The sequence below is a fragment of the Gopherus flavomarginatus genome, chromosome 19 (genome assembly GCF_025201925.1).
Source record: "Gopherus flavomarginatus isolate rGopFla2 chromosome 19, rGopFla2.mat.asm, whole genome shotgun sequence".
NCBI lineage: Eukaryota > Metazoa > Chordata > Testudines > Testudinidae > Gopherus > Gopherus flavomarginatus.
The window spans coordinates 24,023,514-24,049,312 of NC_066635.1; the positions used below are offsets into that span (position 1 = coordinate 24,023,514).

The 25,799-nt window shown below is 55.5% G+C and overlaps 2 protein-coding genes and 2 non-coding genes across 8 annotated transcripts; 1 reads left to right on the forward strand and 3 right to left on the reverse strand.

The window, feature by feature from the left end:
- Nucleotides 1–6,275: 6,275 nt before the first annotated feature.
- Nucleotides 6,276–10,708, reverse strand: RPL23A (ribosomal protein L23a). Its single transcript, XM_050929730.1, has 5 exons — nt 10,598–10,708; nt 9,727–9,907; nt 8,224–8,400; nt 7,568–7,637; nt 6,276–6,341 (listed from the first exon to the last, which is right to left on the reverse strand). Exons 1-5 carry the CDS (start codon nt 10,620–10,622, stop codon nt 6,327–6,329), a joined length of 468 nt encoding a protein of 155 aa, XP_050785687.1. The 5' UTR covers nt 10,623–10,708; the 3' UTR covers nt 6,276–6,326.
- LOC127037698 (small nucleolar RNA SNORD42) lies at nt 7,707–7,771 on the reverse strand. The gene has a single exon (XR_007770440.1). It is a non-coding gene; the product is annotated as a small nucleolar RNA SNORD42 (small nucleolar RNA).
- LOC127037699 (small nucleolar RNA Z17) lies at nt 8,508–8,580 on the reverse strand. The gene has a single exon (XR_007770441.1). It is a non-coding gene; the product is annotated as a small nucleolar RNA Z17 (small nucleolar RNA).
- Nucleotides 10,709–14,040: 3,332 nt separating the features above from the next.
- Nucleotides 14,041–25,000, forward strand: RAB34 (RAB34, member RAS oncogene family). 5 transcript variants are annotated; one of them, XM_050928749.1, is made up of 11 exons: nt 14,041–14,408; nt 16,803–16,900; nt 17,360–17,451; nt 19,340–19,408; nt 20,107–20,208; nt 20,285–20,349; nt 21,899–21,950; nt 22,471–22,552; nt 22,812–22,902; nt 23,299–23,406; nt 24,908–25,000. In XM_050928749.1, exons 2-11 carry the CDS (start codon nt 16,844–16,846, stop codon nt 24,973–24,975), a joined length of 786 nt encoding a protein of 261 aa, XP_050784706.1. In that variant the 5' UTR covers nt 14,041–14,408; nt 16,803–16,843; the 3' UTR covers nt 24,976–25,000. The 5 variants fall into 5 exon arrangements, with proteins under 5 accessions (XP_050784706.1, XP_050784708.1, XP_050784707.1 ...); XM_050928751.1 differs by having other exon boundaries at nt 19,343–19,408; XM_050928750.1 differs by lacking the exon at nt 14,041–14,408 and adding an exon at nt 15,082–15,142.
- The last annotated feature ends 799 nt before the right edge of the window (nt 25,001–25,799 follow it).

Here is a 25,799-nt window from a genome sequence, read left to right on the forward strand (position 1 = left end):
TCACTCCCCTACACTGCCCTGCCCAAGCTCCCTCAGACATCTGCGCTGGAGCTGAAGTTCCAGCTCAGGCAGACAGACCCGCACTAGCTCCAGCACTGAAAATAGTGCAGTGGCGGGTGCTAGCCAGCCCTTGTACACAGGCAGGGTTTGTACTCAGGGCTGCTAGCCCATCCCACTGCTCGGCAGCCACAGCTGCTTGTAGCAGGCTAGCTGGATCTGTCTGCCCACACTGGAGATTACACCTGCAGCTCAAATAAGTCTGTTAGTCTTTAAGGTACCACTGGACTCTTCATTGTTTTTGTGGATACAGACTAACACGGCTACCCGCGATACTTGACCTGCAGCTCAGTGTCACATACCCTGTGTCTGCAGACAGGGAGGGAGGGAGCTGGCCAGAGGCTGCAGAGGCAGGTGGGACAGGGGTGTTTCTGGATGGAGGAGCCAAGTGTCCACTTGTAGGCAGAGGGAAAGGAGCCAGAGAATGGAGGGAATGTTTAAGTGGAAGAGAGGAGGAGTAAGGGGGGTCAAGGGGCAGGTGAGGGAAACAGCTGCCAGGTGGTGAATTTTGCTGGAAAAGATTGTCAGGATTCTGGGCAGAGTAGGAGGGGCCTAGGGCTTGAGAAGGGACAGCAGGGGCTGGGGTGGGAGAGGCCCAGGGCTCTATCAGCAGGGCAGGCGAGCGATGGGTGAAGTCAGCTGGATTGCAGGGGCAGTTAGCAGGGTGGACAGAGCATTGAACAAAAGGCTGCAGAGAAAAGGGAAGACACGTGGACTGACAGGAGCAAAGGAGAGGGGCATTGTGGAGCATAGTCTTTAATGTCACCCAGTTGCTGCTTGGGCCAGTGCTGGTGCTATCTAGGAACAGGCCAGACAGGGAGGACTGGGGCTCTGGAATGCAAGGAACTCTGCTGAAAAGAGGACGCAGCAGGGCACAGAGCTCACGCCGGCCCTAGGTGGTGGTCTCTTCACAAGCCTTAATTCCTGCTTTGGTGTGAAGCAGAGGTGCCTGGCTCTTCCTGTGGAGAACCCAGCCAGAACAAAGGCTAGCCCAGCAACCAGAGCGGCCATGCAGCAAGCCGCAGAGCTGAGAAACTGGCCTGGCAGCTCCATCCATGCTACTGCAACTCCACCCAAAGCAATGAGGTGGATGCTGTAGGCTGGGCTGCAAGGCTTATCTAAAAATAATTCAATGACCCCTTAGTGTTCTTGGGTCAGAGATGGGGTGTGCGCAGCTGCCCCCTTTCCAATGGTCTAATCCAGGAGTGGTGAGTCTGGGACCTACCTTTATCCAGAGGCCTCATGCACAGTTGGGTGCATTCCCTCATCTTACCTCCTGCATCCATCCAGGGCAGAAGCATGCTGCTGTGCCACTGCTTTGCAGCTGGCTGCTGCTGCAGCTGTAACACAGGGCAGAGCTAATTTCTGGAGCAGAGAGGGAGCTGTGTATGTGGTCAGGTGTCATGCTGGTGGGCGGTGGGTAAGAACTTGGCTGGAAATAGCCAGGGCTGCTTGCAAACACAGGCTGCTGGGCTCCAGAACCCATGCTAACGGATTGAAGGGCTTTGGATGTGCAGCTTGTGTGAAAGGACATCGCTTGGGGGAGGCAAATTGGTGCAGGCACCTGCAGAGAGACCATGCACTCACCTACCAGAATAAATCTTTGGCCTGGCTTGGAAGGTGGCTTGGTGTGTTGCAGTACAAATAGGGACTGGGGGGACCCAAGAGCAGCCCCAACGTGAGCAGCCCTGCTGGAAATGAAGCTTGGATTCTCCCCCTGGCTCCCTGGGCCTTTTGCTAGAGGGTCTCTGTTATCCACTCGAGGCCAGGTTAACCAGGGGGTCAGCAATCAAGCTGCAGGGAGCTAGCAGCTATGTCAGAGTGGCACTGGCCTATGGGCTGAATGAGGCACCGTGCTATGGACGATTACATGAGATGCAGCTGCCTCCTCTCGGCCCCAAACGCATGGCAGTTCCTAAGTTGCTGTCAGAGAAGGCCTGGCCCCATCTACATACCTGCTTCTCCTTTGTGAGGATCCTCCTTGGGCTACAGAAGCTTTGCTCAAATGAAGGCCCCAGGCTGATGCTGTTTCAAGCTGCTTCTGCGTGTCCCTGGGAGACAGGCGAGGAAGCTGCAGCTCAGCTGTCGTGGCTTGTGGAAAAGGTGAGGATGAAGGAAGCCAGCCTGGCTCTTCTGTTCTGCATTCTCCTCCCTGCGCTGGCCAGCAGCTGAACACGCAGCTTGGAAGTCAAGAGCAAGAAACTTTTTGGTCACATGCCCGTCTCTGCCAATGGGACTAGGGTATAATGAATGACAGGTCATATCTAACCCCCGCTGCCATCACGCTAAGTGGGCAGTGCAGTGCAGTGCATGCTGGGTGTTTGTGCTTCATGAAGTCATGGGCAGAGCAGCCAGTGCTGCGTGCACAGAGGCAGGATTCTCAAACTCCATGGCTAAGAGATGGCTTCTGCCCCAGGAGCCTGAGCCAGTGTTTGCTCAGTGGCTCCTGGTTCTTCCTCAATAGTCTGCACTCAACTGGGCTAATGCAATAAATGATGCAGCAGCAGCCTGGCCCAGCAGGCCCAGCCCCAGCAGCCTAGTGGGACTGCCTACCTGACACGAGCAGAAGGGCCAGCAGCTCTTATCCCATCCGCCTTGCCTAGCCCAGAACAGCCTAGCAGCACTCAGCCCTAAAGGAAAATAGAGTCACAGGCCTTTTGGCCCAGCCTCCTTAAAACCAGAGCATTCACACCAACCCTCCTGGTGGAGAATGAGGCTCAGGCACGAAGCTGACTCTGGCTGGCCAATGTGGCCACCTGGCCAAGTCACCTTTGAAGAGCAGACCTAGTGCTCCAGGGGGTCAGCTCTAGGAACTCACAGTACAGGTGAGGACAAGGGTAGCCAAGGGGCTCCTGTGTGCATTGGGCTGGATTCTCAAAGGCACCCACAGCCTTGGGGAGCTGTCAGGACCAGAAGAAAATCTACAACTGAGAAGCTTATAATCCAAGCTCTCCTCACAATGCCTAGCTAACGCTCTTCCACCTTACCTTCCAGTCAGGCCCCATGGAACGCTCTCCCTGGAGTCTGGCACCTGCCTTCCTCATCTCACTGTACCCCCCCGAGCTGTGCTATGTTCATGCCTCACCCCGAAAGCTAAGTCCTTTCCCCACTGCTGCTGGATGACTAGTATTCCCAGGCACAGCATAGTGGCAGCTAAAGTGTGTCAGTGTAGACAGCTGGTTTTGAAGCTTCTCCATTGTGCAGAACTTTCCCTCTAGGTCCAGCCAGTCCTCCGTAGAGGGGAACATTCTGTCTCTCACAGCAGAACATGCCTTGCTTACACGCTGTGTTCTCCCCTAGAAATGTCAAATCATTCCTACCGAAAAAGGGATTAACCACTTCCATGTAGTGGTGTCGGAAGTAGGGGTGCTGCTGCACCCCCTGGCTTGGGGTAATAACAAACACCAAATAGATGGTTTCCATCAGCAGCACTTGCGTTTCCATATAACCAACACCGCACACCCACACTTCTCTTTGGGGATAACTTAAGTCAAAGGATGTCATTCGCTAAGCCTCAGCCAGAGGCACATTGGGGTGAATTACCCTGAAAATCCAGTTCTACTGCCTGAGGCTCACAGGCATCCCAGTGCATGAAACCTCCCCTGAAGTGGCAAATCTGTCTGAGCCTTAAGTGATAGATCAGAATAGGTTTCACACCACCAGCTTGGCCCCAAAAAAACTCAATGTTTCCCAACAGTCCTTAGAGCTCTTATATCCACACAGCACTTTTGCGTCAGCATGCACACACAAACCATTGCCGCGCTGAAGTGCCGGTCACTCCACAGTGGATGCAAACATCACCATACCCAGCACTTTAGGGCAGGAAGTGAAGAAGAGCATCCAACTGCAGGGGGGACTTCACAAGGCAGAGAATAATCACTCATTGGTTGGCCAGGACTTTCAGCCATTCTCTCCCATCCTCTATCCTGTACCCCAGCCCTTGACAACAGGGGGTGTGTGTTAGGCAAGAATATTTCTAATCATCTCTGTTCTTTGCATCCACATCCTGCCTACCACAGGTAAACACTCCACATTCTTACCTATTCCTCAAACACTTTGAAGAGCTGGTTTCAACTAAAGATTTCTTTTGATGGCAATCCCTCATTTCCAGTTAGCAACAGCAGTTAGTTTTAAGACTGCCCTGATTAGCACCTTAAACCTAATTAAGGCCTTCACTGCTAGCACAACCTAAATAGTGCATTTCAGGGGAAATGCAGCAGGGATCACGCACTTGGTGCCAGACAAAACCAAATGAACCTTATTTTGAAAGAGCTGGTAATCAAAGGGGCATTGCAGTGTTAGCGAATCTGTAACTGAGTAGCTGGAAAGAGCCAACTCAGGCTGAGAGTAGGAATGAGGAAGGGTGTTTGTAAGATGAAGGCATCACATGCAGGACCTACCAGTCTGAGCTCTGGTCCTCAGGCACCTGGCTCAAAGGTAGGGTTAAGTTATTACTCTTACAGGCATGACACAAAATAAACATGGTTAGAGTGAGATGCTCACATGCTATAGCAATGGCCATATGAATAGATTGTGAACAGAGGCTAATTACAGCAGCCTTAAAATTAAGGAGAGGTTTTGATACCATTGCCTATCCCTCAAGACATCTTCCCACAGGAGATCCTGCCAGGGCAACATCCGTTTGCCCCCTATTTACAAGTCTCTGTCCTTCAGCCACTGTCAGAAGACTGCCCTCCTCTCACCCTTGGCTCAGGTTTGTATGCAATACCCCTTGTGCAGCAACACCTCAAGTACTGAACAAACTTGGTTCCCCTCATGGCTCCCACCCCTACAGTACACGAGCAGCTGGAATCTGCTTCAGTTGCCTTTATTTTTACCACTAAAATACAGGTCTGTCTCATCTTACACTGGGGTTACATTCCATAGTCATCACATAAAGCGAAAATCACCTCTAGTCAAAATTACATTGAGTATAATGGCAGGTGGAATCGCCCACACTACAGAAACAGTATTTAAATTTCAGAGTAGCAGCCATGTTAGTCTGTATCCACAAAAAGAACAGGAGTACTTGTGGCACCTTATAGACTAACATTTATTTCAGCATCAGCTTTTGTGGGCTACAGCTCACTTCTTCGGCTGCATAGAATGGAACACAGACAGGAGACATTTATACAGAGACCATGTACAGCCCCGTATTTAAGTTGTTTTTTCCTTTTTTTCCCCCACCAACTGCATAAAGCTGAAATCACACGTTAAATGCACCTAAGATGCAACAGACCTGTATGTAGCTAAGCCAGACGGGGGAAGGCACTTGTGAGCAACCAGATGAACTGAACATGAGAACTTCTCAAAGGTGTCATTTGAAATCAGTGAAGTAGCTACACCAAGCATTCTCAAACTGGGGGTCAGGACCCTCAGGGGGTCATGAGGTTATTACAGGGGGAGTTGCAAGTTGTCAGCCTCCACCTCAAACCGCACTTTGCCTCCAGCATTTATAATTGTGTTAAATATATAAAAAGTGTTTAATTTATAAGGGGGGGGTCACACTCAGAGGCTTGCTGTGTGAAAGGGGTCATCAGTACAATAGTTTGAGAACCATTGAGTTCTACAATGGCAGCAGTAGGCGTCAAAAAAATGAAACCAACCTGCAGAAGGATGAAGCCATGATCTATGAAACACGCAGCACAGAGCACTTTGAACAGGGCCTGGCTGAGCCTGGGGTAAAGTGGGAACAGCAGCAGCAGCCGCCATTGGTATTTGAACTCCATGTAATTAAAGCAGCACCAATGTGTTGCAAGAGTAGCCAGGGTGAGACAAGAGCAGCATGTTGAATACAATATACTAGTGATTTAAGACTCCTGCAAGGAGAATAATGAGCTGAGGTTGAGATGTCATTGTACCTCTTCCTGTGCTTCACCACCACCACATTCCTGTAGACTAGCTCCTGGGAAGTCTGTCATGCTGCAGGTGTCTGGGATAGCATTACAATCCCACCTCCCCTGGAAATTTCCACTACATGCATCTGACGAAGTGGGTTTTCACCCACGAAAGCTCATGCTCCAAAACATCTGTCAGTCTATAAGGTGCCACAGGATTCTTTGCTGCTTATACCACCTCTGAAGTGGCATTTATATTCTTCCACTTCAGTAATGTTGCATGAAAGTCAGTCTGTATGTAGGCTTCAAGCCACTGAAATTGTGCAAAGTGCCCCAAGTCTCCCAGAGAGCACTCGGTTACAAAACACAAGAGCCCACGAGTGGTTTTACAAAGTTTATTATCTCATCTGCCCAGTTCTTGGTGGATACCCTTTAGATTATTCCAATCTGAAAGGAAATAAAAGGAATGTTAAAGCCTGAACCCTGCCCACATGAAGATGTAGAACAGTGGCAATGAATCCATCTCCCCCCAAAAGCTGTAGTCCAATGCAAACATCCCATCTGCTATTCCTGCAGCACCTAATTCTGCCTATAACACACATGAGTAGACGAATATTTACCACAGAACAGCCTGGCACAGTAAGATGCACAACAGCACTACTAAAATGCCTGTTATCCCCACTTCTGACCATCCTGTTTAAGAGACACTTTCATGGCAGGCCCCAAGGCTGGTTTGAGGGGCACCATGCTCCTATCCTGTCAGAACTAACTGCTCTTCCCCCAGCCCAGCAACAAAAATTCTACCAAGTGCCGGAAGTATCTGTATAATGTGTGGTGTTCTACTCAACAGCTGGCAAGTCGTTGGACAGCTTAAGTTGTGTCAGAGAAGCTCTTTTAGAATAGAGCAAAGATTCATTCCCCTGTTAAGAGACTGTAAGCAAGATTTATAGAGCATGTGTCATCCCAAAGTATTTCCCAGACCAACTACACATGATCACTGACCCCTGCTGCAATACAGCCCCTCTCCTTGGAGGAAAAGGGAATAAACAGATATTCTTTGCCAGCAACCTCTATGCAACATTATTGGAGAGTAAGTGAGGAATTACTTCTCCAGCTGAAAGTGCTGGTTACATTAGAGAGGCAGAATGTTGGGCTGTGAGCATGACCAATACCTTCATTCTTAAGGGTGCCACTGAATGGTTAATGACAGAAGTGTCAACAAGGTTTTACCCCTCAGCTAAGAGACAGCTATGAGCTTGTCTGCAGCCATGCAGAGCTCATGAATTTGCTCCAGAGCCATTTGTTCCTAGCTGCTGATCAATATCCCAGCGTCCCTGCATGAGTACATTTCTGATGGAAGCCAACGATAACATTACTGTTCAATTATGATACCTCTTCCCCTTCCTGTCATTTCTTATATAAGTTCAGGGTCAATAGCCACTTTAGTATAAAAACATTCTAAAGGCTTAAGGCTTTTAAAGGCTCTAGCCCAGTGATGACTAAGAATCTGTGAGAAATTCAATTCCACATGGAGTGTAGGAATTACTGCCCTACTTCAGCACAGCGCTCCCCCCACCCCCCGAGAACAACAGCCCTGATCTCAGCTGTATGTCAAAACGGTCTAGAGTAGAGGGCAGATGAAAGTGAGAAAATTCAAGAGTCTCTATTTTCACCTTGTTGGCTACATCCAATGCATCATAGTCTGGAGCAAGACGGACATAAGCCTTCTTCTCACCATCAGGCCTACAATGAAGCATGAGGCATTAGTACCCACAACTCCTTACCTCTTTTCCAGTTGTGCATCACCACATTGTGCATCAGTGGTTCCTTTGAAAACATCACTGAACTCAGTTGAAGTCGTTTTCCATCATTTGCACAAAGAAATTCCCTTTGTTGCTCCCAAAAGAGCTGCTCAGATCAACTGGCTGGTACGTCAGTACTGCAGGTTACTCCTTTCAGCCAGTGATTACAATTTACATTCCACTATGACATGCTCAGATTCAAAGCAAAGACTGTACAACAAAATCATGACAGATCTTGAACTCTGCAACTCATACTATAACCTACAAACCAAAAAACTCATCTATAACTGTCTTTATATACAGCATTGAGAGGAAGCATATGAATGAATCAGAAAATTCAGATTTCTCTATATCGTTAGAACCTTTCCCACACAGCTAGTCTTCTGGGTTCCAGTTCCACGCACCTGCTAGTTTCACTCAAGCCAGGTAAATTTTCCCTTAAGCTTTTAAACTTGTAAATCAATTATCTGCTTAAACACCATCCAGGGCACTTTGAAACATCTTACACCCACAAGTGCTTCATTTACCGGATCAATGTGTTGACCTTGGCCACGTCAATATCATACAGTTTCTTGACAGCCTGCTTGATCTGATGTTTGTTGGCCTTGACATCTACAATGAAGACCAGGGTGTTGTTATCCTCTATCTTCTTCATGGCTGACTCTGTGGTCAGAGGGAACTTGATAATGGCATAGTGGTCAAGCCTGTATGGGAGAAGCATCTGAGTTGCGTAACACTGGCAGCAGTGAGGTATGCTAGAAAAAGCTCCTTCACACGGCATATTGTCACTATAGCTCTAGGAAACATTTAGGGTACATCAGTCACTAGTAAGAGTGTAATCACAAGCTCTCAGACTTTGGTCGCATGGAATCATCATTTGCACCCCAAACATCCATTACAAAGGCCAAGTAATTAAGAAAGCTGCCAAGACATTGTTATTTCAGTTTCCAAAACACAGCTCTTCCATTCACTGAGACCAGTTTATGAGAAGTGGGACTGTTCTTAATGTTTCCTCTGAATACTGTGTGGGTGCCTCAGTTTCTGGTCGAAACTCTGTCTCCTGGCAACTAATGGCCCAGGCCCTTCCCTCCTGCAAGGTGATAGCTAAAGGTGTGGAAGAACAAAGATCAGGAGACCTCCTGGCCCAGGAAAGGAACTCAGCAGAGAAGGGCTGGAGGGGGGTTCAGTTTGGAGCTGGCTGGGAACAGGAAGTGAGGGCAGATGATGTAGTCTGGTCACTGGGCCCCAGAATGGACCCAGCTGCGGGGTCCCGTTCTCTCTACCTACACACTGTTTTAAACTGTGTTCCTGTCATCTAATAACCCTCTTTTACTGGCTGGCTAAAAGTCACATCTGACTGCAAAGTGGGGGTACAGGACCCTCTGGCTTCCCCAGAACCCCACGTGGGCAGACTTGCTGTACAAAGCGCACGGAGGGGCATATGCTAAATGCTCCAAGGTCAAACCCAGAAAGGTAAAGCCGTATAAGCTTCTTGCCCTAAAAACAGTCTGCTCCAAGGAAAGGAGGCTCCCCAATGTCCTAACTGGCTTTGTGGGGAGCCATTCCAAAGCATCGCCCAGGAACTCCGTGACACAGTTCTACACTAGAAATCTGTTTGCAATGTTGCTTCAGTTTTTTGCAACATCTTTATACCAGCAAAAACCCTAGTGTGGATGAAGTTATACCAGTCAAAAAGTGCTTTTGTCAGCATAGCTTATTTCACTCACTTTTTTGCCATATAAACAGCAACTGCAATAGGAGGGGTTGCTAGTTCTGCAACTAATCAACCTTTTCTAGTGTAGACTTAACCTAAAACTACTAGCTTGTATGTTACATATGATTCTCCAATACAAAGTTACATTTAACAAGTGAAGTATTTTTAAAAAGAAAAACTTGATACGATTATGACTAAAACCAAGCTGGCTTTAGATCAAGAAACTCAAGTGTGATGGAGATGGGGGGGAGGTGTCCAGACCTTTCACTGGATATACTGAAACACATTTTAAAGAAAATGGACCACACCAACATACTTGTTCCTCCGAGGAGCACTCTTCCTAGGATATTTGGGCTGTCTCCGTAATCGTAAAGTTTTGGGCCTCCTGAAAGTGGGAGATGTCCTGATTTTCTTCTTCCTGTGACTGTGGACTCCTTTCAAAACGGCCTTTTTAGCCTTCAGAGCCTTGGATTTTGCCTCTATCTTGGTGGGGACAGCTACAAAGAAAGGACTGGTTAGAGGCGGCTGGCAGCAGCAGGTCTGTTGGCCTTGACAACAAGGGACTTTACACTCGCACCGTCCCCACAGGTGCTGAAGATACATTCTGAACAGGGGCAGCCTACCAGGTGCATGCTCAGACACAGGACCCCTTGGCTCACAAGCCTTTACAGGTCTGGGGTGCAAATGGAACCCGGCTCAGTCCAGGAGCGGAGTCACTGATCAGTGACACGAACCGCACGGCGAGCGCCACACGAGACATCACACGCCCCGAAGCGATCAGAAGAGGCGGCCCGGGGAGTGACAAGACGGCGATCTGCCAAGTCTTGGTCCCGGGGCGGGGCCGCCCCTCATTCTGCGCCGTGACGTGCCTCAGCCGCACGCGAGACTGTCACGGCGCCCTCACGCCGCGCGTGGGCCCTGGTGCCGGCGCTGCCCGGCGGGAGCCGCGCGTGGGCCCCGCTCGAGTCCGCCCAGGCCGCCCCCGAACCCCCAGCCCAGGCAGCCCCCGCGGCAGAGCGGGGCCCCGGGAACGGCCGAGCCGCCAGGCTCCAAGGACCCCCCCGGGGGCGGGCGCTGGGCCTGGCCGGGAGCCCCCCGCCCTGCGCGCTCGGCCCGGCCAGGCGCACGTGGGGCGCAGGCCCCGCAACAGGGAGCGGGCAGAGCCAGGCGGCCGCGGTCCCCCTCACCTTCCTTCTTCGCCTTCGGCGCCATCTTGGGAAAAGGGCCTGCTCGGCCGCCTCGCACGGGTTTATAGCGCCCTCTCTCACGAGAGTAGGCACTAGCCACGCGAGATCAGGCCCATGGCATGCCGGGAGTGGTAGTTCTCGTTCGATAGCTAGACGGAAGAGTAGGCATGAGCATGCGCAGAAAAGTACCTGCGGGTGGTGCATATTGGGAGTTATAGTTTTTTATTACCTCAGCGTTTGTAATGTTTTATTAATATTAATATTTTGTTAATTAATAGTAGGGCTGTCGATTAATCACAGTTAACTCACCTGATTAACAAAAAAATCATTATTAATTTTTAATTGAGATTAATTGCACTGTTAAACAATGGTTGGGTCATTACACTAATTGAATCTATTTCCCTATGTTAAGTTCTCCTCACACCTTCTATAGGTCATCTCAATTATCACTTCAAAAAATTTTTTTCTCCTGCTGATAATAGCTCATCTCAATTGATTAGACTCTTCCTGTTGGTATGCATAATTCCACCTTTTCATGTTCTCTGTATGTATAAATATCTCCTGTCTGTGTGTTCCATTCTATGCATCCAAAGAAGTGAGCTGTAGCCCAGGAAAGCTCATGCTGAAATAAATGTGTTAGTCTCTAAGGTGCCACAAGTACTCCTGTTCTTTTTGTGGATACAAACTAACATGGCTGCTACTCTGAAACCTGTTAAACAATAGAATACCAATTGAAATTTATTAAATATTTTGGATGTTTTTCTACATTTTCAAATATATTGATTTCTGGTGCAACACAGAATACAAATTGTACAGCTCTCACTTGATATTATTTTTATTATAAATATTTGCACCGTTAAAACGATAAAAGAAATAGTATTTTTCAATTCACCTCATACAACTACTGTAGTACAATCTCTTTATTGTGACTTACAAATTTAGATTTTTTTTATATAACTGCACTCAAAAACAAAACAATTTAAAACTTTAGAGCCTACAAGGCCACTCAGTCCTACTTCTTGTTCAGCCAATCACTCAGACAAACACGTTTATTTAAATTTACAGGAGATAATGCTGACTGCTTCTTTACAATGTCACCAGAAAGTGAGAACAGGCATTCACATGGCACTTTTGTAGCCAACCTTGCAAAGTATTTATGTGCCAGATATGCTAAACATTCATATGACCCTTCATGCTTCAGCCACCATTCCAGAGGACATGCTTCCATGCTGATGATGCTTGTTAAAAAAAAATAATGCATTCATTAAATTTGTGATTGAACTCCTTGGGGGAGAACTGTATGTCTCCTGTTCTGTTTTTCCTGCATTCTGCCATATATTTCCTATTATATCAGTCTTGGATGATGACCCAGCACATGTTCATGTTAAGAATACTTTCACTGCAGATTTCACAAAATGCAAAGAAGGTATCGATGTGAGAGTTCTAAAATTAGCTACAGCACTGGACCCAAAATTTAAGACTCTGAAGTGCCATCCAAAATCTGAGAGGGACAAGGTGTGGAGCATGCTTTCAGAAGTCTTAAAAGAACAACACTCCGATGCGGAAATTACAGAATCTGAACTACCAAAAAAAGAAAATCAACCTTCTGTGGTGGCATGTAACTCAGATCATGAAAATGAACATGCGTTGGTCTGCACTGCTTTGGATGGTTATCAAGCAGAACCTGTCATCAGCATGGATGCATATCCTCTTGAATGGGGTTTAAGCACGAAGAGACATGAATTTTAGCAAATCAGACATGTAAATTTATTGCAACGCCAGCTACAATGCCTTGTGAACATCTGTTCTCATTTTCAGGTGATGTAAACAAGAAACTGGCAGCATTATCTCCTGTAAATGTAAACAAACTTGTTTGTCTTTAGCGAATGGCTGAACAAGAAATAGGACTGAGTGGACTTGTAGTTTCTAAAGTTTTACATTGTTTTATTTTTGAATGCAGTTATTTTTTGTATATAATTATACATTTGTAAGTTCAACTTTCATGATAAAGAGACTGCACTACAGTACTTCTAGTGAATTGAAAAGGTGAATTGAAAAATACTATTTCTTTTGTTTTTTACAGTGCAAATATTTGTAATAAAAATAAATATAAAGTGAGCACTGTACACTTTGTTTTCTGTGTTGTAATTGACATAAATATATTTGAAAATGTAGAAAACATCAAAAATACTTAAATAAATGGTATTCTGTTATTGTTTAACAGCATGATTAATCATGCAATTAATCACAATTAATTTTTTTAATTGTGATTAATTTTTAATAGCTTGACAGACCTAATTCATAGTTTAATATTTTTTATCTTATTAAACACCTTCCATCCAGGAGTCCCAAAACAGGTTACAAATGAATGGTATATGGGGTAGTGACATTTCTAATCACATACTGAAATTCAGTACATCTAATAATGAAAAGTGTTAATACAAATATTTTTTAAATATAACAAGATACAAGTTGACATTGCTTCAGAGGGAGTGAACAGAACATGGCAATTTATTGAGTGATTCAGCCCCTGTCATCACTCAATAAAAGAGGAGAGGCTGAGGGAACTGGGTTTCTTTAGTCTGCAGAAGAGAAGAATGAGGAGGGATTTGATAGCTGCTTTCAGCTACCTGAAGGGGGTTCCAAAGAGCATGGAGCTCGGCTGTTCTCAGTGGTGGCAGATGACAGAACAAGGAGCAATGGTCTCAAGTTGCAGTGGGGGCAGGACCGGCGCTAGAGGTTTGAGCGCCCTAGGCGGACGGCAGTTTCGCCGCCCTGCGGGCTGGTCCCGCGGCTCCAGTGGAGCTGCCGCAGTGGTGCCTGCGGAGGGTCCGGTGCTCCGTGGCTCTGGTGGAGCTGCCGCAGTGGTGCCTGCAGGTGGTCCACTGGAGTCGTGCAAGCAGCCGACTGTCCGCAGGCACGACTGCAGCAGCTCCACTGGAGCTGCAGACCAACGGACCCTCCGCAGGCACCACTGCGGCAGCTCCACCGGAGCCGCCTGCCGTCCCCTCCGTCAAAACGGCGCCCACCATTTATTCTGGCGCCCTAGGCGATTGCCTAGGCTGCCTAAATGGTAGCGCCAGCCCTGGGTGGGGGAGGTCTAGGCTGGATATTAGGAAACACTATTTCACTAGGAGGGATGTGAAGCATTGGAATGGGGTCCCTAGGGAGGTGGTGGAATCTCCATTCTTAGAGGTTTTTAAGGCCCGGCTTGACAAAGCCCTGGCTGGGATGATTTAGTTGGGGCTGGTCCTGCTTTGAGCAGGGGGTTGGACTGATACCTCCTGAGGTCCCTTCCAAGCCGAGTGTTCTATGATGCTATGCTCCAGCACTTCCAGCAGGCAGGGTTAGGGATTGGGGGGGGGGTTGCATCCCTGAACATCTTGGTTAATAGCAGAGGCCTGAGCAGGGGCCTGGATGGCTGCTGCCCCCGGAGAGCAGCACTGGCTCGGCCACGCAGCCGCCTGGGAGCCTCTCCCATCGCAGCCGGGCTGTGCGGGGCAGCGCTGCCTCCCCGTCCAGGGCTCACCTCTGGCTGGCTCTTACTCGCCCCTGCTCCGGCCGCTTGTTCTGCAGCGCTGGCAGCCGGAGCCCGCTGGCTGCCCGGGAGAACAGACGGGCCAGCTGCCCATGTACTCGGGAGGGGCGAGGTCGGGACGTCCCGCCGGAGAACCGGGCCGGATGCCGTGCGAGGGGCTCTGCCTGCCCCCGCCCCCCCAGAGCCTCAGCCTATGAGCCATTAACCAGGAGCAGCTGCCGCGGGAAGGAGCCCAGCCGCCTGCTAGCCCCGCCGGAGCCCCCCATGCGAAAGGTACGGAGGGGCCGGGGCGCCCCCGCCCCAGCACGAGCTACAGCCAGAAGCCGGCGGGAAGAGCCAGCTCCGCGGCATCCCGGGGGGAGAAGGGGCGGCCCGGGCCCGGGGGGAGCGGCGGGGAGAGGGGACATCCCGGGGGGGCGGCCCGGCCCCGGGGGGGCGGCGGGGAGAGGGGACATCCCGGGGGGGCGGCCCGGCCCCGGGGGGGGCGGCGGGGAGGAGAGGGGACATCCCGGGGGGGCGGCCCGGCCCCGGGGGGGCGGCGGGGAGAGGGGACATCCCGGGGGGGCGGCCCGGCCCCGGGGGGGCGGCGGGGAGAGGGGACATCCCGGGGGGGCGGCCCGGCCCCGGGGGGGGCGGCGGGGAGAGGGGACATCCCGGGGGGGGCGGCGGGGAGAGGGGACATCCCGGGGCGGCGGCCCGGCCCCGGGGGGGCGGCGGGGAGAGGGGACATCCCAGGGGCGGTCCGGGCCCGAGGGGGGGCGGCCCGGCGGGGTATCTCTGCAGCACCCGGGGTGCATTTTGCGCCGCGGTGCCCGTTGCCCGTGTTCTTCCCCGGCCCCACGTGTCCCGGCCCCGCTCCCAGCCTCGGAGCGCGCAGCCCGGCCGGCCGCTGCCCGCGCAGCCCCTGGAATTTCCGGGGATCAGGTTACCTTCCCCTCCCCCGAAATGCAGCTCATCGCCCGAGCCGCCCCCGAGCTCCCCGCAGCCCGAAGGCGCCGCTGGTGCGGGTGAGTGAGCGCAGGGGGGTCGGGAGGCTTCCTGGGCTGGGTCCTGCCCCCGCCAGAGCCCCTTGGGGAGCCCGCCCCCTTGCCAGATGCATCCCTCCTAGTCCTGTGGCTGTGTGCCCAGGAGCCCCGGGTAGTGACTGCAGGGTGCTGGGTTCCAGGAGGCTCCGGCCTCAAGGCCCCTTCCCCAGCTGGGCAGCCTGCAGCGTCCCCCCCAGTAGCCAGTCCAGACTAGACAGCGCCCGGCGGGGGTAGAGCTAGCCCAGGCCCTGCCAAGCTGGTGCCTAGCTCAGTCTGGCCCTGAGAACTGTGCCAGGCCAGCTGGGCAGAGGTGCAGCCCCACACGTCAGCTTGTCTGCAGCCCGCTGGGGAGACAAGCTCCTTCTAGCTTGTGGGGCTTCCCTGATAAGGCCGAGGGTCGGCTGCACCTCTCTAGTGCGCCCATCAACACGGCTCCGAAGGAGAAACGAGACCAAAGAAAGCCGCTGCTGTGAATGATTACAACCCTGACTGGCTTCTTGGTGGCCCCAGCCAGCCATTTAGCCTGGCCTCTCTCCGGGCAGCGCTGGAGTGAACTAGCAAGCGATTGTCATGCTCCAGAAAGCAGACAAGGAGCCTTGGCTGGAGAACAAACCATGAGGATGGAGCTACAGGAGAGCTCTGCCTTGGGTGCTGTCCAACGAGCCACACAGTCAGCAACCCACTGTGCTGGCCCAGGGACCCCTGCAGGTAGCCGCAGAGCCCAGAGTAGGAGCTGTGTCTGTGGAACCAGGGAATGGCTTCAAGCCCTTCTCTGTACACATGGCGCTCTGGGAAGCTACAGCTCAGGCCGAGGCCCAGGTGAAATCTCCCCAGGTGCTAGGAAAGGCCCTTCAGTACCAGAGGCACAGGCAGGAATGCAGTGTCCATGCAGAGGCTCTGGGAGCCACTCCTGGTATGGCCCTTCTCCACCAGCCTGATGTCTCGCTGTGGCTCCTTGAGTCAGCCAGGAAGATTTCATTCAACAGAGCGTTGGAGTAGGCCAGGCTCCCTGCCCCGCCCCAGCCTCTCCCTGCCCTTCAAGCCAAAGTTCACAGCTGTCACCTCCTGCCAGCTCGGGCACTTTCTTTCCGTGGTGGGCACCCCATAGCCTGGCATGGATTGGCCAGAACTGGCCAATGCCGCAGTGACCCCCAGGCACACTGTGGGGCTCTAGGGTCTCCACAATGAATAGCAAAGAAACCAGCCCAGAGCCAGGGCTGCAGGTGGCCAGCGTGCTGCTGCTAGAGACCACATGCAAGCCATGGAACTGGCCGTGCAGCTGGCCTTGGAGATCGCACTGTGCATTGCTCCAGCGATCCCCACGCCACTCTCACCATTGCTCACGCCATTGCTCACACCTCTGCAGGAAATAGGAGGGCAGCTGCAATCTGCTCCACTTGGTGCTGCGCTTCTGGCAAGTTGGCTGTGGTTGGGCAAAGGCTGGGCTGCCCTGAATGTGTTGGCTGTGCCCATGGCGAGGAGAAGGGTCAGAAGGCCAGCCCCAGCAGTGCCAGGCTTGGGGGACTTGCTGCCAGCTCCCCTCTCCCCGCCCGTTGTGCTGGAATCCCACAGGAGGTGCTTCAAAGCTGCAGTCAGCAAATGGGGAGGAGAGAAACCTCCATCAAACCTTCTCCCTCGCTAGGTTTGGGTGCCTGGGTTCTCCCCAGCAAAGTCGGGCTCCAAATGATGAGCGTGCTAGCACCCGTCCGGAGGGACCGGATCATTGCGGAGCTGCCTCAGGTAAGCATGCCAGTGCTTTGAGGCGGGGCCCTTGCATGGGGCCAGGGGAGGGTGATGGATACCCATGGGGGCCCAAGGGTGGAAGAGTATCAGAGCCAGGGAAGGAGCCAAGCTCTCCGGGTTCTGCTGCATCTGGGAAGCACAAGCTGGGGGGATTGTTGGGGGTGCTGAGCGGGTTCTCCCCAGCTTGTCCTTGGCCTGGCTGAGGTGGTGCTATAGAGAAGCTGTTGGCATTTCCTCTGCCAGCTCCCTCCCCCTCCCCCTCCCCCTCGGCTGGGAATGCTCTGTGTGTGGTCCCTGCCCCAGGCCATCCATCGAGCTAGGGAAAGTCACAGGGCACTGGCCCTTCGGGTCGGGCATCTCCTCGGGCTGTCTTTGGGGGAGCCATTAGCAGGCACTGCCGACTCTCTGGCTCGCTTCCCAGGAGCTGCCAGCTCACTGTCTGTGCTCCCATTTCAGTGCTTTCACAAAGAGGCCGCCCTCCATTCGCGCTCCAGCTTTCATCCCCAAGTAACTGGCGCCTGCCAGGAGCAGCGAACGGGGACAGTGGGGTAAGCTGGGCTGGGCCGTGGGGTACACAGAACCCTCGCCCCGGGGAACTCCCACCTCCCAGGAAGGAACAGCGCCCTTTAAGGACTCCCGGCAGACAGCAGCACTCCCCAGATCCTGGGCCACTGGTTCCAGGAACTCATCACGACTGCCCTGAGCCAGCACAGGCCCAAGCCCTGTTTGATGCCAGGGGCAGCCCTGCGCTGGGGGAGTTTTCTGAATGGAATGGAACCGAATCAGGCTGCTTTGGTTTTTCACAGCAGCCAGGGAGGGCTGAGCAGTGTCTCTTTAAGAGCCCTGCCTGCTGGAGCGTGGCTGGGGCTTACTCACATCGCAGGAATGTGCTGGGAAGGAGGTGGGGGTCCTGCCTTGGATTGAGACTCCTAGTGCCTCAGGGAAGCACTTCTCCGCTGGGCTGATTCCCAGAGAAATGAGACGGGTTGGCCTGAAATCCCCCAGGAGCCAGAGCAGCCAGGCAGAGAGCGCTGTGCATCCTTGCCTCCCTCTGGCTCAGCAGTGGAGGCCCAGCTCAGAGCTGCGTGCTCGTGCTCGGAGGGCTGTGCCCAAGCCTGTGGCAGTGAGCAGCTGGGAGGAGGGGCCCAGAGCAGAGCAACCGCCTTGCCTGTGATTTGGACTTGCTGCTCGAGGTGACTCGAGGTCTCAGGGGGCGGCTCTGGGGAGATGCCATGCAATGGCTCCCCCACACAGCGGGCAGTGCAACGGGCACCATCTGAGCCTGAAGGCTAGCCGCTGCCAGTTCTCCAGCATTGCGGTGCTGGTCCCGACTCTGTGACCGGGGGTTGCTCCCCATTGCTGCTGCCCCAGGACTCAACTCAGAGTCTCCTAAAGTCCCCTTGCAAAGTGCCCAGCCTACCTTGCCGTGGGCAAGTGGCTCTGGAGCCTGCCGTTCATCTGGCCTTCCTGTTGGATGGAGTCTGGGGGAAGCTGCGGCCAGGTCCAATGTCCAGATCGGTAAAAACAAAAGGGCTAGGAGCAGTGGGGTGGGGTGCGCAGGGGGAGCAGCAGGGCAGGGTGCACAGGGGGAGCGGCGGGTGGGGTGTGTGGGGGAAGCAGCGGGGCAGGGTGAGTGGGGGGACTAGTGGGACGGGGTGCATGGGGGAAGAAATGGGGTGTTCAGGGAGAGCAGCGGGACAAGGTGTGCAGGGGGAGCGGCGGGGCGGGGTGCACAGGGAGAGCAGCAGGGCAAGGTGCATGGGGGGAGCGGCAGGGCGGGGTGCGCGGGGGGAGCGGCAGGGCGGGGTGCGCGGGGGGAGCGGCGGGGCGGGGTGTGCGGGGGGAGCAGTGGGGCGGGGTGTGCGGGGGAAGCAGCGAGGCAGGGTGTGCGGGGGAAGCAGCGAGGCAGGGTGAGTGGGGGGACTAGTGGGACGGGGTGCATGGGGGAAGAAATGAGGTGTGCAGGGAGAGCAGCGGGACAAGGTGCGCAGGGGGAGCGGCGGGGCAGGGTGCACGGGGGGAACGGCAGGGCGGGGTGCGCAGGGGGAGCGGCGGGGCGAGGAGAGGAAGATGAGGTTCAGGTTTCCAAGTAGGCTGCTTTTAACAAACATGTGGAGGAGGCTAATTGCTTCCTGAGCAGATGGAGGAGCCTGCCTGGGTGTCTGAGGTTACCAGGAGACAGCTGCTCCGGTGATCACTCATTACCCCAGGGGAAGCTGGCGTGCACTGGGAGCAGGCAGGGAGCCCTGGGAGCACCAGCCCAGCGCGGCGGCGAGTACAAGCCACTGGAGACACCAAAGTGTCCCACGGCACCTGGGGGGGAGGCTGCTGGCCCGGCCCCCAGCTGTGGGAGCTAGCACCGCCTGGTGCAGTGATCTGAGGCCCATCCTGGGTGGGGGCCAGGAGCTCACAGCTGACATGCCTGGCTCTCCCCAGCAGGTTTAAGATCTCCAAGATCATCGTGGTGGGAGACCTGTCAGTGGGCAAGACCTGCTTAATCAACCGGTAGGTGGGGCTGACTGGGGGTGGGCGGGGCTGCGCTGCCAGGGCCCGGGAAGGGCGAAGGGCCCCTCTCTGGGAGCGGGGAAGCATCATTTATTATCTCGGGGCCAGGCCCCACTGCCCAGACATGTAGGAAACGCGGTCCCTGTTGTCCGGGGCTATGCGGAGTCACCCACTGGTATATACTGTTCCAGACACACCTGATCCCCAGGCTGGCCCCCTAGCCCTTGAGTCAGAGCTATGGGGTGTCCCCACTTCCCGTTTTCTCCTGGCGCTGCTCTAGGGGGCTTTTCAGGGAGGTTTGGCTGGGAACGCGTTGACTTGTCCAAGAGCAGGCTCAGGGTCTGGCCTCCTGAGGCTACATAGAGCTCGGGCTGTTTATTGCTTGGGTGAGAGATGTCCCAGGAGAATCCAGCTGAGCAGTTTTCCCCTGGTCAGTACAGAACTAATACCCCATCGTGGGCTGCTCAGGGCCTGGCTCCCTGAATCCTCCCTTCGCATTTAGCTAGACACAGACTGTTCCTTCACTTCCTCTCCCAAACAGGTATCTCACTGGGGATCAGCTGGTACCCAGCTGCTGTGTCCCACCCAAGAGGGGGTTGCATTTCAGTGGCAGGTCCCTGCCTCCCTGGCAGGAAGCCCAGGGGGCCGGCCCTTTGTATGCTGACCCCTCAGCTCCACCGGCTGGGTCTCCCCCACAGGTTCTGCAAGGACACATTCGATAAGAACTACAAGGCGACCATCGGGGTGGACTTCGAGATGGAGCGCTTTGAGGTGCTTGGTGTCCCCTTCAGCTTACAGCTGTGAGTACCGGCTCACCCCAGCCTGCTGAGCCCTCCCGCCACAGCCACACTAACCCGCTGCCCCCCTCTCCCCCAGGTGGGACACGGCTGGCCAGGAGAGGTTCAAGTGCATCGCATCCACCTACTACCGTGGAGCACAAGGTGAGGAGCCAGGGTCCAGGAGTGTGCGGGGTGCCGAGAGCCAGAGACTTGTACCCCGGTCCTAAACGAGCAGCCTGCTGCAACAAACCCTCCCGTAACACGCATGCCGCCCTGCTGCTACAAACCCTCCCGTAACACGCACGCCGCCCTGCCGGCAACCCTCCCGTAACACGCACGCCGCCCCGCTGCAACAAACCATCCCGTAACACGCACGCCGCCCTGCTGGCAACAAACCCTCCCGTAACACGCACGCCGCCCTGCCGGCAACCCTCATATAACACGCACGCCGCCCTGTCGGCAACCCTCATATAACACGCACGCCGCCCTGCCGGCAACCCTCATATAACACGCACGCCGCCCTGCCGGCAACCCTCCTGTAACACGCATGCTGCCCTGCTGCTACAAACCCTCCCATAACACGCACGCTGCCCTGCCGGCAACCCTCCCGTAACACGCACGCCGCCCCGCTGCAACAAACCCTCCCGTAACACGCACGCCGCCCTGCGGGCAACCCTACTGTAACACGCACGCCGCCCTGCCGGCAACCCTACCGTAACACACACGCCGCCCTGCCGGCAACCCTCATGTAACACGCACGCCGCCCTGCCGGCAACCCTCCTGTAACACGCATGCTGCCCTGCTGCAACAAACCCTCCTGTAACACACACGCCACCCTGCCGGCAACCCTCCTGTAACACACGTGCGGCCCTTCCGGCAACCCTACTGTAACACACACGCCGCCCTGCCAGCAACCCTACCATAACAAACACACGGCCCTGCCATCACACACATGCTGCCCTACCGGCAACCCTACCATAACACATGTGCGGCCCTTCCAGCAACCCTACCGTAACACACACACGGCCATACCATCACAAATATGCCGCCCTGCCAGCAAATCTACTGTAACAATCGGCCCTACCATCACAAACATGCCGCCCTGCTGGCAACCCTACCATAACACACACATGCCCCACCATCACACACACGCCACCCTGTAACACGCACGCCACCCTGCCGGCAACCCTACTGTAACACGCACGCCACCCTGCCGGCAACTCTACCATAACACGCACGCCGCCCTGCTGGCAACCCTCCTGTAACACACGTGCGGCCCTTCCGGCAACCCTACTGTAACACACACGCCGCCCTGCCAGCAACCCTACCATAACAAACACACGGCCCTGCCATCACACACATGCTGCCCTACCGGCAACCCTACCATAACACACGTGCGGCCCTTCCAGCAACCCTACCGTAACACACACACGGCCATACCATCACAAATATGCCGCCCTGCCAGCAAATCTACTGTAACAATCGGCCCTACCATCACAAACATGCCACCCTGCTGGCAACCCTACCATAACACACACATGCCCCACCATCACACACACGCCACCCTTCCATAACAATCTGGCCCCTGCAGGCCCAGTGCGAACTATCAGCCCTACACCAAGCACAGGCTTTTGCTCTCAATAACAAGCACACAGGGTTTGTGGGCTCCCCCGAGCCCCCCATCTCTCACCTCCTCTTGCTCTCTCCCCAGCGATAGTGATTGTGTTCGATGTGAACGACGTGGCGTCTCTAGCGCACACCAGGTATGGTAACGCCAGCTCAGAGGGTGAAGGGATTCTTCTTGCAGGGAGTGGGATTGGCTGCCGGGGGCAGGGGTGACGGCAGTGTAGGGTGGGGGCCTGGGGGAGCAGCGAGCAGGTGGGGGGGGTCGGAGGCAATGGCAGCCATGGGGGCCTGGACAGAGGGGAGGGAGAATGGCAGCCAGCAGAACCAGAGGGCAGGGTGGGGAGTGGGGTTTGTAACTGACAAGTGGGGATTTCTAGATGTCTGCCTGGGGGAGGCGCTGGAGGAGATGCAGGGGGCTGGGGCCTGTGGTGGGGAATTCGAGGCATAAAGGGACAGGCTGTAGGTCAGGGTGTCGGGGTTGGGTGCAGGCACTGGGTCATGTGGGGGCTGAAGGTGGGGGACTGAGGGTAGGGCTGAGCTGGGGGGCTGCTTGCTGCCATCCCTGGGGCCAGGCTGAGTGGGCATCTGTCTCTGTGGAAGTCTCACAGCCCAGGGCCCCACCTGCCTCCCCGGCTAATGGCCTCTCTCGCCCTTCAGGCAGTGGCTGGCCGACGCCCTGAAGGAGAACGACCCCTCCAATGTGATCCTCTTCCTGGTGGGCTCAAAGAAGGATCTGAGTGTGAGTGTGGGTCCCAGCCCCCCCAAGCTGAATGGCGCTTGCCGGGGAGAGCCTGGGGCCACCCCTCATTGTCCTCGGGGGGCTCAACTCAGCAAATTCCCTAAGACAGAGCCCTGGGGTCAATCTAGGCCATGGAGCTGCCTTCCATCCCCCGTCTGTCCTAGGCAGCCCCCAGGAGCCATCCCCCCAGCACCCTATGGGCCCCTGCCATTGGGCCGGCCTCAGGTCTCAGGCGGTGACCGCCCGTCTCCTCCCGCAGCCGCCTGCGCAGTACAGCCTCATGGAGAGAGACGCCATCAAGGTGGCCAAGGAGATGCAGGCGGAGTACTGGGCTGTCTCCTCGCTCACCGGTGAGTGCTCTTGCCTCGGCTCCCACGGGGCAGGCTGTGATGAGGGGTGCTCAGAGGGGAGAGGTGCCCCCGGCTGCTGCCTCTCTCGGCCCCCTAGAGTGGAGGCCTGGTGCCCCCAGGGCTGAAGCATAGCCCAGGATTCCCAGCTGGCATCCCTGTTGAGGGGTCTGACCACCCTTTCCCCTTCCCACCCCCCAGCTCTGCATTCCTGCCCCCAGGCCTCCTCTCTGCACACTCGTGCCTGTGCCAGCTTCAGACACCGAGTGCCCACTGTGAGCAGGCTGTGACCATGCAGCTGGCCACTGCTCGGTGTACCCCAGAGTATGGTCCCAGCACTCGCACATCCCCGGGGCTGGGAGCTTGGGACGGAGGGGTCACTGTCGGCTCTCCGGGCAGGGGAGAACGTGAGGGAGTTTTTCTTCCGCGTGGCCTCGCTGACCTTTGAGAGCAGTGTGCTGGCCGAGCTGGAGAAGAGCAGCGCCAGGAAGATCGGGGACATCGTGCGTGAGTATCCTCCTTGTCGCCGCTGGGATCCCAGCCAGCAGCACCACTGTACATTGATCTAATGCCCGGGGACATCTAGTGCTGGGCTGGCTCCGCTGGGTAACCACATGTCACAGAGTCCCCGGGCGATGCTCTGGAGCTGCTCCCCACAAAGCCAGGCCGGCCTCTGGGGAGCCTCCTCTCCCTCGGAGCAGACTGTCTTCAGGGCAAGAAGCTCCCACGGCTTCACCTCCTGGGTCTCTCCTTGGAGCATTCAGCATCCTCTGCCCCTCCGTGCGCTTCCCACAGCGAGTTCGCCCCAGCGGGGTCCTAGGGAAGCCACAGGGTCCTGCACCCCCACTTTGCAGTCAGACGTGACTCTCAGCCAGCCAGTAAAACAGAGGTTTATTAGATGACAGGAACAGGGTCTAAAACAGAGCTTGTAGGTACAGAGAATGGGATCCCTCAGCTGGGTCCGTTCTGGGGCCCAGTGAGCCAGACAACCCTGTCTGCCCTCACTCCAGGGCCGGCGCTTCCATTTAGGTGACCTAGGGCACCAGGATTTGGGGGGGTGGCCTTTTGCCACCCTTGGCGGCAATTCCACTCTCCGGGTCTTCGGCGGCACTTCTGCGGCAGGTCCTTCACTCGCTCCGGAAGGACCCCACCACTGCAGAATTGCCACTGACCGGGAGCGCGGGAAGGACCCCCGCCTAGGCAGGGCTCCAAGCAGGAGCGCGGGAGGGCGGCCGGCGGCTTCGGTGGACCTCCCCCAGGCAGGCCTGCGGAAGGTCCGCTGGTCCCGCGGCTCCGGTGGAGCATCCACAGGCATACCTGCGGCAGGTCCACCAGAGCCGCGGGACCAGCGAGCAGCAGAGCGCCCCCCGTGGCGTGCCACTGTGCTTGGGGCGGCGAAATGGCTAGAGCCGGCCCTGGGCCTAGGGCGCCAAAAACCCTGGCACCGCTCCTGCCTCACTCCCCGTCCCCAGCCAGCCCCAAACGGAAACCTCCTCCAGCCCCTCCTTTCTAGCCTTTGTCTCTTTTCTGGGCAAGGAGGTCACCTGATCTCTTTGTTCTCCCACACCTTTAGCATCCCCTTGCAGGGGGGATGGGCCCCGGGCCATTAGTGCCTGGCGACAGAGAGTTGGCCAGAAACTGAGGCATCCACACAGCATTCAGAGGAAACATTAAGAACAGTCCCATTTCTTCACACCACAGAGCAGGGGCTCCTCCCCCACGCCCTGCAACCCGCCTGCTGCTCCCCTGTTGGACCCTGCGGCTCTGAGGGACAGAGCAGCCCTGGCCTCTCAGCTGAGCTGCAGCAAGGGCCAGTCCCCTAGGCTTGAGTCGAGAGCCGCAGCCAGGTTCCCACGGGAGCCCTGAGCGGGCGGCTGGGAACAGCATGGTGGCACTCCCGACTCCGGCAGGCTTGGAGCTGGCAGCCCGGGTGAAGGGCTCTGTGGGCATGGAGGGGGCTGGGGCGCTCACGGTACTTCCTGGGATCCCACGTGTGCTGCTTTCCTAGGGATTCACAGCACTGACAGCGACCTGTACCTGACGGCGCAGAGGAGGAAATCCAAGTGCTGCCTGTGATGGGGGACGCCAACCCTGCCCCGCTGTGTGCACTGAACTCTCTTCGCTACCAAAGAGCTGCTGGCAGATCCCAGCCGTGGGCCTGCGGGGGCTGGTGCCTGCTCAGCGGAGAGACCTCTCCCCAGCTCAGCTCCTGCCCAACCAGAGCTATTCCTTCCCTCTGTGCCCTGTGCCGGGGCAACTGGGAACCACGGCCTGGCTTCGGCGCCTGGGCTGCTGCTGGGATGAAGCATAGGGGGCAGCCAGGCGTTTGGAAGAGCTGCCGGCACCCCTCCTTGCCCAGACCAGCCCAGAGGGCGATGGAGGCAGCTGAGCATCCCTCTGTTCTGTGCCCTGCAGTGCCCCCTCCCGACTGGGACAGGACTCCCCCCTCCCTCCCGGGCTAGGGCAGAGCGTGGTCTCTGCGTGCCCCTGCCCTGTCCCCTGCTGGCCTCGTGGCTGGGCAGGGTGCTGCCCTGGTTTCGCTCCTCTGGTGTTAATGCTGCCAGGAGCCTGCGGCGCTGACTCAGGCCAGCTGCGGAGCCAGGCACCGTCCTGCCCACCTACTGCAACAAGAGCCGGGAAGCAGCTGGAGCAGCGGCCTGGGACTTGCCCTACTTCCGCCCACTCAGACCCTGCCGCCTGCAGAGAAAGGGAAGAGACCCGCAAGCTCGTTAACTATGCAAATCAGTGTGTAATTAGCAAGGGGAGAGGTCTGGCACTGACACTATGTAATAAAGCTGGATTTCTATGCCTTTTTTTTTTAAAAGAAAGAAAATAGCCAGTGAGTTGGGGAGGCAGCAGTGCTGGCCGGATTTCCTCTGGGGCAAGGGTGCCAAAGCATT

Bases quoted from the DNA above. Each gene is read 5' to 3' on its own strand.
- RPL23A (XM_050929730.1), bottom strand. From the start codon at position 10,622: ATGGCGCCGAAGGCGAAGAAGGAAG. The intron at 8,401-9,726 runs GTATGTTGGTGT...TCTCCCATACAG, and splicing joins AGTGCTCCTCGGAGGAACAA to GCTTGACCACTATGCCATTA. The intron at 7,638-8,223 runs GTAAATGAAGCA...GCTTCATTGTAG, and splicing joins AAGGTCAACACATTGATCCG to GCCTGATGGTGAGAAGAAGG.
- RAB34 (XM_050928748.1), top strand. From the start codon at position 17,880: ATGAGACGGGTTGGCCTGAAATCCCCCAGGAGCCAGAGCAGCCAGGCA. The intron at 19,409-20,106 runs GTAGGTGGGGCT...TCTCCCCCACAG, and splicing joins AAGACCTGCTTAATCAACCG to GTTCTGCAAGGACACATTCG. The intron at 20,209-20,284 runs GTGAGTACCGGC...CCTCTCCCCCAG, and splicing joins GTCCCCTTCAGCTTACAGCT to GTGGGACACGGCTGGCCAGG.